Genomic DNA, 18,123 nt, shown 5'->3' with positions numbered 1-18,123 from the left:
ATCCTCAGATATGTGCAAGGAACTGTTGACTATGGAATTAAGTATGAAAAGGGAAATGCAGCTCTACTCATAGGATTTTGTGACAGTGATTGGAGTGGAGATGAAGATGACATGAAGTCCACATCAGGGTATGCTTTCAGTTTTGGCAGTGGTGCATTTTCTTGGGCTTCTGTAAAGCAACAAAGTGTTGCACTCTCAACTGCTGAAGCCGAGTATATGAGTGCTTCAGAAGCCACCACTCAAGCTACATGGCTGAGATTTGTGCTGCATGATTTTGGTGAAGAATTGATCGAACCAACACCTTTGATGTGTGATAACACATCAGCAATTGCAATGTCAAAGAATCTGGTATTCCATCAGAGGTCTAAACATATCAAGAGGAAGTTTCATTTCATCAGAGATGCAATTCAGGAAGGAACAATTGACCTGCAATACTGCAAAAGTGAGGAGCAACTAGCTGACATTTTCACCAAAGCACTTGCTAAAGACAGATTCTGTGCACTGAGGGATAAGCTTGGGGTAATCTCAGTTAAGACCTTAGAAGGGAGTGTTAGTTGATTAAGGTCTAAACTGTATTTTCCTTACTTTAGCATGTGTAAATAAATCAGTTTGTGATCAAGGGCTGAGATTAGATAATATTGTGCTAGGCTCAGATGTAAGCATGTGTCAAGATCTCATAGGGTCTTGTAATGGATGGTATGATGAGCTCATAGGCTCACGTAGCTTCCCTCTCCCTAGTGTCATGTAAATGTTGAGGATCTGAAGGAATAGATGCAGAGAGCATTTTTGGCTCTATCAGAGATATTTTTTAGAACACTCTCTGTCTTTTCATTTTCTCTCTAAAACCTCTTCTTCTTATACACATTTCTAAATACATCACTGCATAACAGGAATTCCAACATGGTATCAGAGCCCACGGTTGCGGGCCCGTGCAAGCCAACAAGCTTGTCACCACCCGGAAGGAAACAAGTCTGAGCTCTTAATATAGAGACGACCGCTGAGTTCCAATTGAAAACAAGTGGGCCCAACGTCAGCCGACCTCTGAGTTTCAATCACCGATGTGGATCTCCACGTGTGAACCACTAAATGAGGTTACACGTGAGGGGGAGTGTTAAACTGTCCCACATCGGTGGGGTGAAGAAAACCAAAGGGGTTTAAATAGTATTACCCCACTCTAACTAATACCGAGGCCTTTTGTGGTAAAACCCCACACCTGAGGATTGTGCAGGTGGTTAAGTGGGGACAGTATCGGTGTCGTTAGAGTGGGGCCGGGCCCAGCGATCCAAAAATTCCAACATTGTTGTCGTGTAATGAGAAGGAGTGGATGGTCAACAATATTTTCCATTTTGAATATACTTAGGCAAAAGATAGCAGAGAGAACTTGATTCTAACATTACGAGTCTCTTCGACTTGTCTTAGTCTGTTTTGAGAACGTAAAAATTCATCAACAGCTATCAATAAATTTATATAAGACAGAACGTGGTTATCAGAGAAAACTTTAGTTAAGAACAAGATGCACCTCATACATAAGTTAACTTCAACTGTTTCTGATACAACGTGTTCTAGCCAATGAGTTGTTTAATTATAATTAGGAGTAGATGAATTCATATGCGTTTGGTCTTTGCTCTTGCCAGGAACGTCAAGTAATCCAATAAAGAAGCTTTAGGGGCAAGATTCGTCTCCATCGTTTCCCCAAAAAAAAGGATTGGTCTCCAAATGATTTTATCCACATTTTCAAAGTAATTGCTTTCCCTAAATTGGTTCCTCTCTCGCCACAACCACCAATACACACATCTTTTTGTTCCCTCGAGAAAGAGAGTTTCTCACACGAACCAGCTGCTTCTTCTCGTGTTCACTTCACAATGTTCGAATCTTTAGCTTCTCCTGGGTGTGTTCACATATGAATCACATTCCATTCCCGAATCCGTAACACTATTTTTTGTTGGGCCCACTTTATAAGTATTTCAACAATTTAAATCATCTATCTTTTAGGTTTTCTTTCAAATATCATGTCTATAAAAAAAGGAAAACTAATGAAAAGGGCTTGAAAACTTGAGTTTTAATAATAAAGACAAAATAAATAGTAAAATGAATAGTACTATGTTTGACTTTTTAGTGTAAAAATGTGGTTTTTCGTTAAAGTGAACAGTACCGCGGACTTTTCATTAAAACTCCCTATAAAAAATCACTCAAATTTAAAACCATATTACCACTTGAATAAGGGTTTTGGATTTCTTAGTAGAACCATATTTGTCTATTTTCTTCACCACAAATGAATTTCTTAATGGTTGTGGATTTGTTTAATTTTATGCAAAGATGATCTATGAATGATGTTCTAAAAAAAGGACGATTCAGATAGTTAAAATAAATAACGGAGTGCTCCTGAAAAAAACGTGTGTCAAAAGTTGTATAAAAAAAACGTGATGTTACGTATCGGCCTCATATATATATATATGCCTTCATTGGATGATCTAAGAGTTCTCTGACGTATACCCTCCATTCTCTTTCATGGTCATCAATTATGGCATCATTTTCTTGGATCTTCTTTTATGCTCTATACTTTTTCCTTTCTCCTTTTTTACTGAAGCTGCTGGGAGAGTCGGTGTCCCACCGCGTGTTTACGTACCCGTAATCGGAATGAGAATGTGGAATTGAATTTCAATTATGGAGTACTATGGTGTTTACTAAACATGAAGGAATAAAAAAAACAGTGGGGCCCACACAAAATTTGGAATTCAAATCCTTGTATTGGTGGAATTGGATCCCCTAGACAAAAACATGATTGTTGTCTGATAGTTGCCCTAAACAAGCAGTGCTACCCAAAATTTCTCGCTTCTTGCATAAAAAAATCCAAATTACATATGAAAATAATTGAATTCGAATATTTGAACTATTGAGGTTAGGCTACAAATGAAAAAGAAGAAGAAAAATTTTAGGCTAGATCAAGAGTTCGGTTCTCTTAGCATTATAAAAACATTTACCTAGCCTTGTCTTTTAAGTTGTTGCATGGATCTAAGAGAGTGAGGCTTTTTCCAGTGCACATTTAACTTACACATCTGAAGAAGCGTTGTTAGGTCATTTAACTTGACAAGATCTAACGATTCTTGTTTAGATGTTTAATTAATGGACCCTAGATCCGCGAGGACCGTGCCCACCCCAGATGTTCACCAGATAAATTTTAGGTTGTAGATACGCCCAATAAACCATCATTTTCGAACAAGGCCCTAAAAACCCAAAATTAATCACCATATGAGACTCCTAGATCCACCAAATGCGGAGGCCTCACAGTAATCATATGGCCAAGGAAAGCCCACCCTAAACCAAAATCACAAAAATTAAAATATGAAAAGAAAAAAAAAGAAAAAAAGAGTGAAAAGTTTCATATCACCTTAAGGGTGCGTTTGTTGCATCGGACTATCTCGGACTGGATTAGCTTCAAGGATTAAGCTGGATTGCCTTAGACTAAATTAACTTAGTAAAACATTTGGTACAGATTCAGACTAGAAGCATGATAATTATATATATATAAAGAACCCATGATATATAACAAAATATTTTAAGTTGCTTCAACTTCAATTTCAACCAAATATTCATGTTATTTCTGTTAAACATTTCATCTTCTCCATGTTCAAAGTATGTTGGTGTCACTCAAATACCGTATTTAATCCAACCTCTTTCTTCTTTTGGCAATTGCCACTAGTGCCGTCTACCATATTAAAAATTGCAAAATTCTTGACATTTCAGAACCAACAATTGATAATTTGCTTCACATTTAAACAAAAACCCATCCAGAACAAAGCAACCCATCACAATTTTTCCCCAAAAAAATAAAATTTATAAATGTGGGTTTTGTGAATAAGGAAATATACCAACAAGAACAAATAATACAAAAAGCCATTTAGCAAATCTAGCAAAAACATATACATACATATATGTGTGGGTAAATACACACACACACACACAAACCCAGAAAAACGGTGCTTTCTATAATTTCAGCTTAAATTAGAAAGAACCATTGCAAACACCATTAAACCAAACAAAACATATTCAAAAATCTGAAATTCATATTATATTACCAAAAAAATAAGAAAATATGAGGAAGATTGAGGACATATAACATTACATCTTTCCATCTGAAAATATCAATTTTTCGCCACCAATATCATCTGAATTCAGTGAGATGACGCGGTACTACGGCGGTGGTAACCATCGTCAAGACTTGACAGAGAAAGTGGGAGATGACCTTGGGAAAAGGAGTGGAGGATTTGATGTCGAGGTCGTCGATTAGGAAGAGGCAGCCAACAAACAAAGCAAATGAAGGAATGGCTTAGCAATCCGCTGCATTTTGGAGGGCTTCACTAAGAACCTCTAACGAGGTCTCTAGTCGAGACGAATCCTGTTTAGTCCCACTAAAACTAGTCCATGTGACTACAACACGAAACTTCATTAATTTTTAGTGTAGTCCAATCCATTGAAGATTAGCGAACCCAAACAAACACACCCTAAAATATTAAGACAAAGATTCCAAACAAATGAGAATCGATAGGTTAGTTGGAGCTAACCCAAACTACTCTAAGTGGAGCTCTCAAGACTTGTTGCGTTTGTCTTTACTCCAAACTAAACCTTATTAATATATTAGTGTTAAACTAATTAGTTGGCAGGTCATCACAGACGTGTCAAATCAGGTTGTGTAACATAGAAGAATATGAACTCGTTTAGATCTACTTTTAAAATGATTGACAACGTTTTTTTTAATGTTTTTTTTAACCAATATTTGGTAAAAATGCAAGCAAATCCTGAAATGCACCTGAAGTGCTTTTGGAACCTAACTTTTTTCTCTAAAAGCGTTTTTGTTCATTTTAAATTACTTTCAAATTAATCATATAATTGAAATATCACGAGAAAGATTTAAATGAAACAACAGTCGTAATATTATCGTTTCTTAAACTAGTTATGTAAGTTATACGAGAAATTAACACAGGACGATTTGTGATTAGTTTTGGAACACTAGCATTTTGACGCTCTATTTTATGTATTACATTAGTAATTAGATATACATGTAATAAGATGATTCATTAATAACAACACATGACGGCACGGCAATGCCTACACTAAAAGAATAACAATTTAGATGATACTAGTACATTGTTACATTAATAACAACACGTGACAGTACGACAATGCCTACACTACAAGAATAACAATTTAGATGATACTGATACATTGTTACGTAATATTCTATGTTAATAAAATAGTGTCATGTGAACAAAGATTATTATATTAGACGACACCTTTACGATGTGTCTATGTCAAAAGAGTGCTATAAAACGACACCATAACCCCATAAAATGCCCAGATATCAGGTGGCATTCAAAAAGCTCCAAAAGGCTGGTCCTTCTCAAGGCTAAAGACTGAAGACCCACTGTCAAATGGATTCCCATTCCCATCTACCCCAACCTCCACCGTCGCCATCATCGCCGCCGCCACATCCACAGCCCTAAATCCCACCGCCCACAATTCACCCGAAAATACCCAACACCAATCGCAATCTCCAACAACCATGAAGGTCATTTTGGTCATAGTCTCACTCTTGCTCTTCAACTCCCTCCTCCCCTGCTACTCCATAGAAGACGACGTCGCATGCCTCGAGGGCGTCAAGTCCTCGCTCACCGATCCAGAAGGGCGGCTGAGCCAATGGGACCTTGCCAACAGGTCGGTGGCCTCCATCTGCAAGCTGGTCGGCGTTACCTGCTGGAACGAGAAGGAGAATCGCCTCATCAGCCTCCAGCTCCCGTCAATGGAGCTCGCCGGCAAGCTCCCGGAGTCTCTCAAGTTCTGCCACAGCCTCCAGAGCTTGGATCTCTCCGGTAACTCTCTCTCCGGTTCGATTCCTCCCCAAATCTGCAACTGGCTTCCTTACCTCGTAACCCTAGATCTTTCTGGCAACTCTCTCTCCGGTTCGATCCCGCCGGAGATCGCCAACTGTAAGTTCCTCAACACTCTAATTTTGAACGACAATCGCCTCTCCGGTTCTTTGCCATACGAGCTCGGCCGGCTCGATAGGCTGAAGAAATTGTCCGTCGCTAATAACGATTTAACCGGCACGATTCCGCTGGACCTGTCGAATTTTGAGAAGGATGATTTTGATGGGAACGATGGGCTTTGTGGGAAGCCTCTGGGGTCGAAATGCGGTGGATTGAGCAGCAAAAGCCTTGGCATTATCATCGCCGCCGGTGCTATTAGTGCTGCCGGGTCTCTGATCTTGGGATTGGGCATTTGGTGGTGGTTTTTCGTCAGGGCGGGTCGGAAAAAGCGAAGCTTTGGTGACAGTTTTGGCGGTGGTGATAAGAGTGAGGGTGGCTGGGTTGGGTTATTGAGGTCTCACAAGGCTGTTCAGGTGTCTCTGTTTCAAAAACCCATTGTGAAAGTCCGGTTGGCAGATTTGTTGGCCGCCACCAACAGTTTCGACCCCCAAAACATTGTCATTTCTACGAGGACCGGTGTTTCGTACAAGGCTGTGCTACCTGATGGGTCGGCAATGGCGATTAAGCGGCTCAATGCGTGTAAGCTTGGTGAGAAACAGTTTAGGTTGGAGATGAATAGGTTGGGGCAGGTTAGGCATCCGAATTTGGTGCCTTTGCTGGGGTTTTGTGGTTTGGAGGAAGAGAAGCTTTTGGTGTATAAGCACATGTACAATGGCACACTACACTCCCAGTTACATGGAAGTGGTAATGTGAATAGCCAGTATGGTTTTTTGGATTGGCCGACTCGGCTAAGGATTGGTGTAGGTGCTGCTAGAGGACTTGCCTGGCTTCACCATGCGTGTCAGCCGCCTTATATGCATCAGAACATTAGCTCGAATGTGATTCTTCTCGACTATGATTTTGAAGCTCGCATAACGGATTTTGGGCTGGCAAGGCTGGTGGCTTCTCGTGACTCCAATGACAGTTCGTTTGTAAATGGGGATTTGGGAGAGTTTGGTTATGTGGCTCCTGAGTACGCGAGCACGATGGTGGCATCGTTGAAAGGGGATGTGTATGGTTTTGGGGTTGTTCTTTTGGAATTGGTGACTGGACAGAAGCCGCTTGAAATCAGTAATGTATTGGAAGGATTCAAGGGGAACTTGGTGGATTGGGTGAATCATTTATCAAACACTGGTCAAAGCATGGATGCCATTGACAATATCTTATCTGGGAAAGGTCACGATGATGAAATTTTGCAGTTTATGAGGGTTGCTTGTACTTGTGTTGTTTCTAGGCCCAAGGATAGGCCTTCCATGTACCAGGTTTATGAGTCACTGAAGAGTTTTGCTGAGAAACACGGTTTCTCTGAACAGTATGATGAATTTCCGTTAGTCTATGGCAAACCTGTTCCCGAATCCTGATTTTAAAGAAATACTCGCGCAGGGAGAGTTCCAAAGCGCAAGATAATGCAACATTCTTCAGTGTATGCTTACGAAAGGCGTGTTCTGTAATTGGTATGGTTTCCGCTAGGACATGATTTCGCTGTTGTAATGCTCATCTCGTTGAATCATTCTGTATCATAAACAAGCATTATGCATTGTAACGTTTATGTAATCCACAAATTCTCTGTTTTCGTTTCTTGAAAATGCTCCTTCAGAATCTTCGTTGTAAGTTTCCCTTGCCAGAAAATGCTTGAAATTAGCTATTAAATTTGTTCACCATGTATGTCTTGTGTGTTCGTATTCACAGATGTTCAACTTTTCTTTCGGTGAATCTTCTGGTTAACCAAAATACTGCCCATTATGGTACCTCTAGGGTTTCCCATTAACTTGTTGTCTAAGTAGGTTCTCAAATCCAGCAAAGAACTCACCTTCTGGAGAGAAATTTCTCTCTCCATGGCACGGGAACATTGCCGCTGTGACGCCCACTTACAAAGATACAATGTCGTGCGTAACTTTCTCTTCATGTAGCATTATGTTAGTGCGACGGTGACAATCTTCTTGTGTCATATAAAATCTTACCTGCAGGCCGACACTCCAAAAGAATCATCTTCCGAGAAATTACATGATTATTTTGGAGCGCTACTTACACCTTCGGTTGATGATCCCAACCACTAACGACTTTTCTGTCCACACCATAAAGAAGAAAGTGAAAACCCAAAAAGTAGTTTAAGGTCATGTCAAAAACATGGTCTTCTCGTGACAGCATTAAAAGTTTAGCACTGAAATCTGAAAAGACATAAGAATCTTCTTCTAACTTCTTCTTCTAACTTCTTCTTCTTCATCATCATCATCATCACCAACTGCTACTACTGAATCATATAAATGTAATTATTTAAGGATTCCGTAATCGTGTCCGTTCATCGTACATCGTGTGGTCAGTTTTCGTTAAGTACTATTTATATTTGAATTTAAATTTTAAAATTTAAAATAATTTCTAACCCTACAATGTACGATGAATGAACACTATTGGGGGATCCTTAGGATCCCTAAAAAAAGAATCTTTCCATTATTTATGACCTATCTTTTAGTGGTTTCATATACTTAAAAGCTTTTATTAAAATTGAATGTCCGTGTTGTGACATTATGGGCCTTTATTCATTTGCTACTTTGTATTTTGCACACCTCGTAAATTTTGACCCACATGGTCTTGGTCCCAACCCCACTCTGTCAATTCCACCCACTATGTCATTGCACTCAATCTATGAGGTGTGCTTTCAACATTACCTAGTACTCAATGTTATGAGTTTTTTAGTCATTATATTTCATTTCTATAAATGTTGGATCTTCTTATTTTTAATTTCAGCTAATCATTTCTCGTACCATTTAAACTTCGATTTGTATTGCTTTTTTTTTTTTGGTTGAAAATGACTTTACTTTAAAGTTAAACAATTAAAAAAAGTATTTAAAAGTAGCATGTAAGTTGCTTTTAAAAGCTGCTTTAAGAAAAAACAGAGTTGAATATTTAATAGATATTCAATTCATGTAAAACCCTCATTAGTTTTTATAAGTTTACATTGTTTAACCTTCAACTCACTTTATCCCTTGGAGAACAAAGTGACCGTGACCACCTATTATTACAAACACTAACCTTACACCATTACTGCCATTACCACCACCATCATAATCGCCACCACCGCCGCAATCACCACCATAACTACAATCACCACCATTGACAAGAGAATATTCTCCTTTACCACCATTGTTACCTCTACACCCCACTATTGGCACCACCACCATACCCCCACTTTTGCTGCTGGAATCACCCTTGCCGCCACCATCACCACTACTACCCTCACCACTACTGTCATCGCCACCACCCCACAACCATGTCCATTTTTTGTTACTATATACAATTATATCACTTTTATATTAAAATTTACCAAATTCTTTTACACTGCTTTTTATATTAAAAGCTGCTTTAATAAAAAGGGGAGTTGAATCTTTAATGGATATTTTCAATTCATGTAATACCCTCATTCGTTTTTAAGACTGTACCACCATTGTTACCTCTCCACCCCAAACACCACACCCCACTATTGAAAATAGGAATTTATGTATTCGTGTCGATCATAGTTTAAGGAGAAATGCTAAGCTGACTCTCTCAAAAGTGAAACTCTTTGACACCTCATATTTTTTGCACAATTTTTGATAATGTTAGCACGTGAATTGATGTTAAACTATGAGGTTACAAAAAATTTATAAGGAGTCCCACTTTTAAAAAAGCCCTCAACATTTCTCCTATCTAACAGTGTTAACTGTAAAATTAAAATAAAATAAAATAAAAAACCAGAAAACCTAACAGCCGTCGGCCACCCAACTTCATATCCGGCAACCTTCTTCCTCCTCGCCCAAGTTTGTGTAAACAAAACCGTAATTTGTGGGAAAAGTCCCAGTCACTCAAGATTCAACTGCGAATGGGTGGGCTGCAGTTATGAACTCATGAGCATTACTATTAGGGCCCAAATGTAAACGATATGTCCTCGTCTCATCAAACAACGGCCCAGTTACAAAAGCCCATAAACCAGTTTGTGAAATACTGTGAAATACGGGGGCCAATTTTATAATATCAAAGAACTTCAGGGTCATCCAGGGAAATAAAAAAAATTATGAAGCTCCCGATTTTGCAGAAGAGAATAGAAGAGAAAGAAAGAGGCGAAGAGAGAGAAAGCAATTATGCCTTCAGATTCATCACTCTTTCTCCTACTGCTCTTCTCCATAGCTTTCAATCTGCTCTCTCTAGCCCACGCCACGTAAGCCCTAACCCTGGAATCTATACATATATATGTGTATATATATGTATGCTTGCGAATATTTGATATGCGATTAAGTGGGGCAGTTGAATTTTCAACAATTTTTTTTGTTGGGTTTGGTATTTCAGGATCGGAAGCGAAGAAAGCGGAGGAGGGATTGGGCGGAGGGCGCTGCTGAGTCTGAAAGAAACTCCTCACGGAAGCAACGCCACCTACGAATGCTCTCCGGCTGGCCCTTGCGTTCCTTGCCTTTACCCCGAAAAGGTTTTTTATCTTGTGCTTTTTGATCGTTTTATATTTCGTTTTTTATGATTGCATTTCGGCCAATTGATTGTTTCTCAATCGTATTCTGATGTACTTTGTGATCCTGGTGTGTAGTAGAATATCTTGAGCATTCAACTATTGTTTGAGGTTATTTGGATATGATTTGAATTTCTGGATTTTGTTGTGGAATGTTTGGTGTTCGGAAGTTTTCCTCGAATTAAGAACAAATTTGAAAAGAATTGTTTGGTCTAGTTTAGCTTATGCTTCAAGTTTGGATTTTTGTCGCGGGACATTCCCTGGTCGCCAATTTTTCGTGAAATTGAGAAAAGTATTGGACAAAATGGTTTGGTTTGATTTAGATCTACACTTGAGTAACAGTAGTGCAAATCAGGATTGATAATTGAACACACTGGATTGATACTGAATGGAATTTGAAGCACTTCCATTGTGGTTTATGTTGGGTTCGAACGAGCCCCGATAAGCAATATTTTTAACTCTTTCTGCTATGAATTATGGTATTTTAGGATTTCATTAGATATAACCAAATGAGGTTATATGAGATAGTGAACTGCCCTCACATATGTGGACCACATTAGCGCAATTCATTTGCTTTATTTGCCTTTCGTAGATTGTTAGAAGCAGCTGTAGCTGTAATGCAATGATTTGAAATAATGGTGGTCTGAAAATTAACCGTGTATATCATATGATTATATGAATCATTGCTGCATGTCGTTCACTTTTGAAGATTGAATTTTGTGTTGGCTTTATGTGTTCTCGCATGTTTCTGATTCCTTTGCCTTGTACGGTTGTAATTATTTGTTTCTTCTGTAGAAAGACGAGAAGTATCGCTGCAGTGAGACTGGGTATCGCATCCCCTTGAAATGTGTTGAAATGAAACATGGCTCAAAGGAAGCTAAAATGAAAGGTGCTCAAAAGAGTCGATCTGCTCTGGAGATCTCCCACAACATTGAAGAATCGGATAAAGCAGACAACCTTGGTACTTATGTAAAGCATAGAAGTTTACTTGATGATTCATCCACACAAGAGCCACAGGCTTACATTACATATAGAAGCTGTATACCAGCAGTTAATGAAGAGAAGTTGTCGGTGCTTGGTTTCGAGGTATGCTTATATCTTTTGATAATACGTTTTGGTACCCTCCTTTTTGCTTGTTTATATCCGATATGAAAAATGAGCCCGGTGGTTGTCGCTATATGCTTGATCAAACAAGTTAATCGAAGGGTATTGAGAACGGAAACTAACTGTGGCTTGTATCCTTGAAATGCTAGTTCGGCTATATTTTTTTGTCCATGTTAATGTATGGTGTTATGAACTACTGGAACAGGTGATCGTGCTGTTCTTGTTGCTCATCAGCGGTTCATTAGTATACTTCAGAAGAAAGCAGACTACTTCAACTGCAGGATTTGTACGAATTCAGAACAACTCCAGGTTTTAAATGGAGATTCGATGCCACATCGGAAGCTCACTCGAACTGTACCATCTGCTGCATACTATTTCTCGCGTTAAAAGGATCCTTTTAGTGTTCTTTTCATCTGTTCTGCAATATTTATCACACAGCTTATTATTCTTCCGTTAGGATTGTATTGCAAAAGACACTTGTGCGAAAGAAATGTAAAAAAATTCCTACATTACCATGCAGTTCAATATAAGTTATTTTTCGGTTCAATGCGAGCAAATGCAGCAACCAAATGGCTCATAGCAATTTCTTGCCTTAAAACGTGCATTCATTTGAATCTGTTTTTAAAATGATTAAAAACGTATTTAGAAAGAAAAAAATTTTGGTTCCAAAAATATTTTCACCAAAAACGTTTTCAATCATTTTAAAAGCACATCCAAACAAGCTTTTCTACGTTGAGGTTGCAAAATTCCAGAACAAGATATACTGTGTTATTGACGTTTCCTTCCGAAAAATATACAAGACAACGGCCACAGGCCATCGGTGACCATTGTCAGTTCTCCTAACGAGGTTCTTCAGAAAATCAACAAAGCAGCAGCGGTGTGGACCAAAAACTCCAAACAAAAGAATCATGTTGACAATAACCCTCAAACTTAAACAACACAACTCCTTAACGACGCAGCTAAACATGGCAGAAAACATGGATTACAAACAGCCTGTAAGAAATTGAAATTACAAAAAATAGTCCGGAGTCTTGCGTGTGTTGTCAGGTTCAATTTGACGAGGTGCGGGATCAAACTGCAGAAAATTCTGTTCCATGTTCTCCCCAATTTCCAAAATTGCAGCCATGTTCCCGCACCGATAACAATAGTTTGGAGCGCTAAAAACAGTCACCACATTCTTCTCCTGAAAGACAAAGTTACGATGAAAGTTGAAATACAGCTAAAAATGATGCAAAATGAGGAATAGAGAACAAGCTTCTATTTCCAATCGGGTTCGCGCACCTGGCACCAATTGTATCCTTCCATGACAAGCTGATGGGCTCTTGAAATGAGACTGAGTCCATTGGTATGGTTAAACTGAGCGGCTATATCCTGCCCGAATGTGTAACCAGCACCACGTGGAGATATTCCCCACCCACAGCGGTCATCTGGGTCAGACCACAAGAGATCGCACATTGGTCCTTCATGCGGAACCTGCTCATGCAGAAACATGTTATGATGTAAAAATAACCAAAACAAGCTTATACGATGCAAAACCATGCGCCCATATTTGTAACTGAATTGAAGCATATAACGCATGCATACCTCCTGGATACGGTCCAAAGCTCGAATATTGTCCAAAGTGTCCAAAGATGGTGAAAGACCCCCATGCAAACAGAAGACCTACAAGATATACCAGAAGCTGTCAGAAACTACTGCAACCAACATGTCTTGAAGAAGTTCATCAAACTGCCAGCAAAACAAGTAACTTAACCTGACTCTCAATGAGGGCTGTAAGGGGAAGATAATCAAATAAATCGGTAAAGAACTTCCAGACATTGGCATTCCCATACTTTCTCAAGCATTCGTCATAAAAACCATACCTGGAAAAGGGACACAAATGAATAAAACTAGGATCCAATAAAGAGAAGAAAAAAAATCTCTCTGTCAATCAACAAATCTTTCAAAAGTTAATGGAATTAAGCTGATTCAACTCTCGGCTTTATTTTTCCATGCAGCCACATCAACAAGTAATTTGTAAATAGCGCTGGTTCCAGTATCAATGGAACCCCATCCACTGCAGCCATATAAAGTACAGTGGACGGATTTGACATGTCAATATTTAAGAAAATGTTACCATAACGCAGGAGCCTTTAACGATAGGAACATGATGTGGGAGCCTTGAAGGGCTATACCTTATATATTCTGCTGTCATTTGGATACCCCAGGGAACATGGAAATATATTCTAGGGACCACAGAATTATAAAAACATGATTTTTTTCTGGAGTGTACAGTCCCACAAAAGCATACTATATCTAACTACGAAAGCAAGTATCTACATCGCTTAAATAATAAAATCTGTCAAGAGACTAAGCCAAGGAAAAAGGGGAAAAAGGAGAAAAAGCCTTCAAGCTAACATGGCATTTCCGAGCATTATCTACACTAATCTTTTGTAAAACATTTAGAGTCAATCAGCAAAACAACACAGTGAAAATTTAGACACAGCCCACATACTTGGATTGCTATAACAAAACTGCCAGACTAAGAGCAACAGACATGAAATAGAATAAACATTCTTACACTTGAGTAATTTGCCGACTCTCGTGATTTCCCCTGAGGATTGTAATTCTATCTCTATAACGGACTTTGAGGGCGACCAGAAGCGTGACAGTCTCCACGGAATAGTACCCACGATCTGCATTTGTGCAACATGATATTAAGAAAACACTGGCACATATGTACATGTAAAATTCCAAACTGAGGCGTTCCACTTTCTAAAACAATGTCAACCCATCAATTAAGCTAAACAACACAACGCATATGGCTCAGCATAATTATTTTTTCCCCATTTACGGAAAATCATTCTTGACATTCCAACCAATTCCCTGATAACAATTACGGTAAGATTGATCGAGGCCACAACAAAATATCACATAAAATTTAATCCTTTTCTCATTAATCCAAGAAAACAACCGGATCATAGCATGTGATTTCAAATATACAAACAGGATTATTCGCAAGTCAAACAGAAATCAAATCCAGAGCCTCATTCATTTCCATAAATTAACAAATAAATCCCAAAAACGGTAAACGAATGAAAACCCAAAAGAAAAGAAGGAAAAAAAAGCAGAAAAGGAAAGAAAAAGAAAAAAGAAACTGACCTACATAATCACCCATAAAACAGTAATTAGTATCGGGAGCGTTCCCTCCTATCCGAAACAGCTCAATGAGGTCGTAAAACTGGCCGTGTATATCCCCGCACACCGTCACGGGGCACTTCACCGGCTGCACGTTCCACTCCTCCACCAGGATCGCCCTCGCCTGCTCGCACAGCGTCTTCACCTCCGCCTCCGGCAACGTCTTGCACTCCATCAGATGCTCGATCTGACGGTCCAGATCCGAATGAGACGGCATCGCTTCGCTTCACCACCACTAACACCGCCGCCCTCAGATCCAATCGCCAATTCCGATTCCTACAGATCCAAAAATAAATAAAAATAAACCGATGCGCGCGAACTCAGCGCCGGCGGAGCGATCTCGAGGCGGGGAGCGAAACGAGTCGTTTTAGAGGCGAGCGGTCGAGTTTCGACCCCTCTTCTATCATTCCTCGCACCGTGTTTGTTTTATTTGTTTAAACAGAAAAAAAATTAAAAAGGTCAAAAAATCTGGAAATTAAATCGAAATTTGTATTTTATTTATGTGAAGAAGGAATGGAGAGAGTCTCTCCCGCTCGCTGCGAAATGAAATGAAATGCAAATGCAAATGCAAGTGAAATTGCAGATTTTGGAATTTTTAGATTTTTGTTTTTGTTTTTCGTCAATATTGTGATTTGTGAGGAAGAAAACATTTTCTCTCTCCGGTGGCTCCGCCGAGTCAACATCGCTAATTACCGACACGTGTCGACTCCAGCTGCTCTTTTGGACTGTTCAACCTGCTAAGCGCTTCTTCTTGTCCCCCACCATCCGATTTTTCTTTCTTTTTCTCTTTTTTATAATATTTTGCACAATAGTACATGGACTTTTTGGTTTCGTGCAATTACCACTTAAATTAAATGTTTTTATAATTATCCCCAAACTTCATATTGTATTGCAATTTGGCACTCAAGCTTCAAGACGGTCCCTTTTCAATAGCATTCTCGTCGCTGACAATATGCTAATTTGACACCCAAATTTTTTGTTTGATCGGGCGTCGGGTGTCCTCCCTCCTAGGGAACATTTGACACCTGAACTTCACGAGTATTGTTTTTCAATTGCATTTTTGTCATTTACTTAGAGTACGGTACTTGAAATTTGACATTAAGATACACTAATTTTATTGTCGTTGAAAATTATGTTTTGTGTCATTTTTGTCTAACACCTGAACTTCACGAGTACTGTTTTTCAATTGCATTTTTGTCATTTACTTAGAGTACGGTACTTAAAATTTGACATTAAGATACACTAATTTTATTGTCGTTGAAAAATATGTTTTGTGTCGTTTTTGTCTAAGTAGTATACATGTTGTAAGAACCATTTGTGCAAATTCCCTTTTATACATGCATAATTGAGAACAAACACTTGAAGGAGGGCCTGCAGACAAAACCCTAACAGCAAAGGGAATAATTTTGAGTTTATTTGGTCCAAACGATAACAGCAAGGGGCATTTGTTTTGAGTTTATTTGGTCCAAACGATAACAGCAAGGGGCATTTGTTTTGAGTTTATTTGGTCTAAGAAATCACACCGAAGATTCATTTAATTTTGAGCCTTTGGAATGTAGACTTTTCAAACATTGACCATATCCAAAAAGACATGAAGCTTGGTGTGCTTTCAAATTAAGTTTTATATAGTTTGAAAATTCATGTGGTATATTTGGTGTGAGGGGTGGGGCGCTCTTGCAATTGCATCGGTTGCTCCCCCTTCGGAGTCATCCATGACTTGGATTTAGCTTTTTTTTATACTTTCTAATCAACAATTATCAATTTTATTTCAAACATCCCTTAAAAAGTAGAAACTAAGTGTTTAGGATTCAACATCACCCAAAAGAAGATGGATAGTGTCTTAAAGTTGTGTTTCATGCCGATTAGTTATTGTTACAGTGATATTTTTCTTTTTAACAATGGAAGAGATTTTAACTCGAAAACTTCACACGCAGGAATGAAAACAGAGTCGCCAAATTGGGTCCGCCAGCACATGAGGTCTTAGAGTTAAGTTCAACTAGTCTTGTTGTAAAAAAAAATTATATATATAAAGTTCAACTAGTATTTGAAGTTTGAACATGGACTCAGCTACGATGATTCTCCCACCAGTTTTATCTATATAGACTAGCATATGGGCACACACAAAGTGTGTGAGAAAATTTTTTATTTTTGTTTTTGAAATAGAATGAGAAAGGAAGAAAGTGATAGAGAATGTGGCAGTGAGAAATATTTTTTTTTTTTTTAATTAAAGATATGTTAGGATTACTGAGACTTTGAGAAACTAGGACAAATTGGTAAAAAAAATTTACTATATATGTAAAAAAAAGAATATAAAAAAAAACAAATATGAAAACTTTAATGGAAAAACACAAATTAATTTTTTTTACTATATATGTAAAAAACGAATGTAAATACAAAAACCTAAAATTTAAAAGTTACAGTAAAAATTAAACATAAGAAAATTTAAAATAATGTTGGAATGATAACAAAAAACTTGAAAGAAAAAAAAAGAAAAACATGAACGTGCTTAACCCTCACAAACTGATACGTTGTAGTGGGCAATTTAAGAACACAAACTAAAAAAAAAATCATCTTTACCACATGTGTAAAAAACAAATATAAAAAAAAACACTGAAATTAAAAAAGTTACAGTATTGTTCAAAATAAAAGTTAGAGTAAATATAAAAAAAGAAAATTAAAAAAAATTAGAAAAGAGAACGGACATGCATAATTAGGGGTGGGCAAACGAGTCATGGACCCGCGGGTTGGGGCGGGTACATGCGGTTCGGGGTGGGTACGGGGCGGGTCCAAAATTTTGAAACACAAAACGGCGCGAGGCGGGGCGGGACGGGTCCAAAAATAAGAAGGAACAAGCCCCCGGCCCAGCCCATTTGTAGCATGGGATATATTGTGGATTAAAGCGACGCCATGGCCCTTGACATACAAGGTAGCCCACCAAATTGGACCAGATTTGGGAGGCCCTCAAGAAGGTCTCTAGAACCATCAGATCATTTAAATAAATCAACTCTCCAGCATTCTCCCATTTTCCATTCTTTCACTTCACTGTTCCAACGATAAAATCGTATCTAGAACTCCAAGTTTAACAAACACGAGTTCATACTTTCCACTTTCCCTCTCTCTACAAAAATGGCAGCCAAATTGGGTTCTTTCAAGTAAAATTTCCAAGAGAAGAGAGAGCACTTGCTCTCCGTCCAGAAGGGCTACTCCGAGCTCGGCTTCGTCCGCATCGAGGAGCAAGAGCTGTTGAGGTCTCCCCATTGCTGCACTTTCCGATCAGTCTCCGACTGAATCATCGGTTGGTGCCGAACTGTGTAACATTTCTCGAGC

General features: G+C 38.6%; 3 protein-coding genes across 3 annotated transcripts; 2 read left to right on the top strand and 1 right to left on the bottom strand.

The window, feature by feature from the left end:
• Positions 1 to 5,328: 5,328 nt before the first annotated feature.
• On the top strand, positions 5,329 to 7,688 carry LOC103425488 (probable inactive receptor kinase At1g27190). The gene has a single exon (XM_008363571.4). It carries the CDS (start codon positions 5,561 to 5,563, stop codon positions 7,382 to 7,384), a length of 1,824 nt encoding a protein of 607 aa, XP_008361793.3. The 5' UTR covers positions 5,329 to 5,560; the 3' UTR covers positions 7,385 to 7,688.
• Positions 7,689 to 10,055: 2,367 nt separating this feature from the next.
• LOC103402955 (uncharacterized) lies at positions 10,056 to 12,166 on the top strand. The gene is made up of 4 exons (XM_008341743.4): positions 10,056 to 10,215; positions 10,344 to 10,479; positions 11,311 to 11,601; positions 11,825 to 12,166. Exons 1-4 carry the CDS (start codon positions 10,139 to 10,141, stop codon positions 11,933 to 11,935), a joined length of 615 nt encoding a protein of 204 aa, XP_008339965.3. The 5' UTR covers positions 10,056 to 10,138; the 3' UTR covers positions 11,936 to 12,166.
• Positions 12,167 to 12,365: 199 nt separating this feature from the next.
• LOC103402956 (serine/threonine-protein phosphatase PP2A catalytic subunit) lies at positions 12,366 to 15,444 on the bottom strand. The gene is made up of 6 exons (XM_029095452.2): positions 14,761 to 15,444; positions 14,180 to 14,294; positions 13,373 to 13,481; positions 13,204 to 13,281; positions 12,901 to 13,092; positions 12,366 to 12,802 (listed from the first exon to the last, which is right to left on the bottom strand). Exons 1-6 carry the CDS (start codon positions 15,011 to 15,013, stop codon positions 12,629 to 12,631), a joined length of 921 nt encoding a protein of 306 aa, XP_028951285.1. The 5' UTR covers positions 15,014 to 15,444; the 3' UTR covers positions 12,366 to 12,628.
• Positions 15,445 to 18,123: the final 2,679 nt, after the last annotated feature.

Source organism: Malus domestica, chromosome 16 (assembly GCF_042453785.1).
Source record: "Malus domestica chromosome 16, GDT2T_hap1".
Classification (NCBI taxonomy): Eukaryota; Viridiplantae; Streptophyta; class Magnoliopsida; order Rosales; family Rosaceae; genus Malus; species Malus domestica.
This window is presented reverse-complemented; position numbering and strand designations above follow the sequence as displayed.

What these genes read in the sequence shown, in the direction of transcription:
- LOC103425488 (XM_008363571.4), top strand. Translation starts at nt 5,561, where the DNA reads ATGAAGGTCATTTTGGTCATAGTCTCACTCTTGCTCTTCAACTCCCTC.
- LOC103402956 (XM_029095452.2), bottom strand. Translation starts at nt 15,013, where the DNA reads ATGCCGTCTCATTCGGATCTGGACCGTCAGATCGAGCATCTGATGGAG. An exon ending in TTTTATGGGTGATTATGTAG is followed by an intron (nt 14,295 to 14,760) that starts GTCAGTTTCTTT and finishes GCACAAATGCAG; the next exon opens with ATCGTGGGTACTATTCCGTG. An exon ending in CAGCCCTCATTGAGAGTCAG is followed by an intron (nt 13,282 to 13,372) that starts GTTAAGTTACTT and finishes TATATCTTGTAG; the next exon opens with GTCTTCTGTTTGCATGGGGG.
- LOC103402955 (XM_008341743.4), top strand. Translation starts at nt 10,139, where the DNA reads ATGCCTTCAGATTCATCACTCTTTCTCCTACTGCTCTTCTCCATAGCT. An exon ending in CTCTCTCTAGCCCACGCCAC is followed by an intron (nt 10,216 to 10,343) that starts GTAAGCCCTAAC and finishes TTGGTATTTCAG; the next exon opens with GATCGGAAGCGAAGAAAGCG. An exon ending in CTTGCCTTTACCCCGAAAAG is followed by an intron (nt 10,480 to 11,310) that starts GTTTTTTATCTT and finishes TTTCTTCTGTAG; the next exon opens with AAAGACGAGAAGTATCGCTG.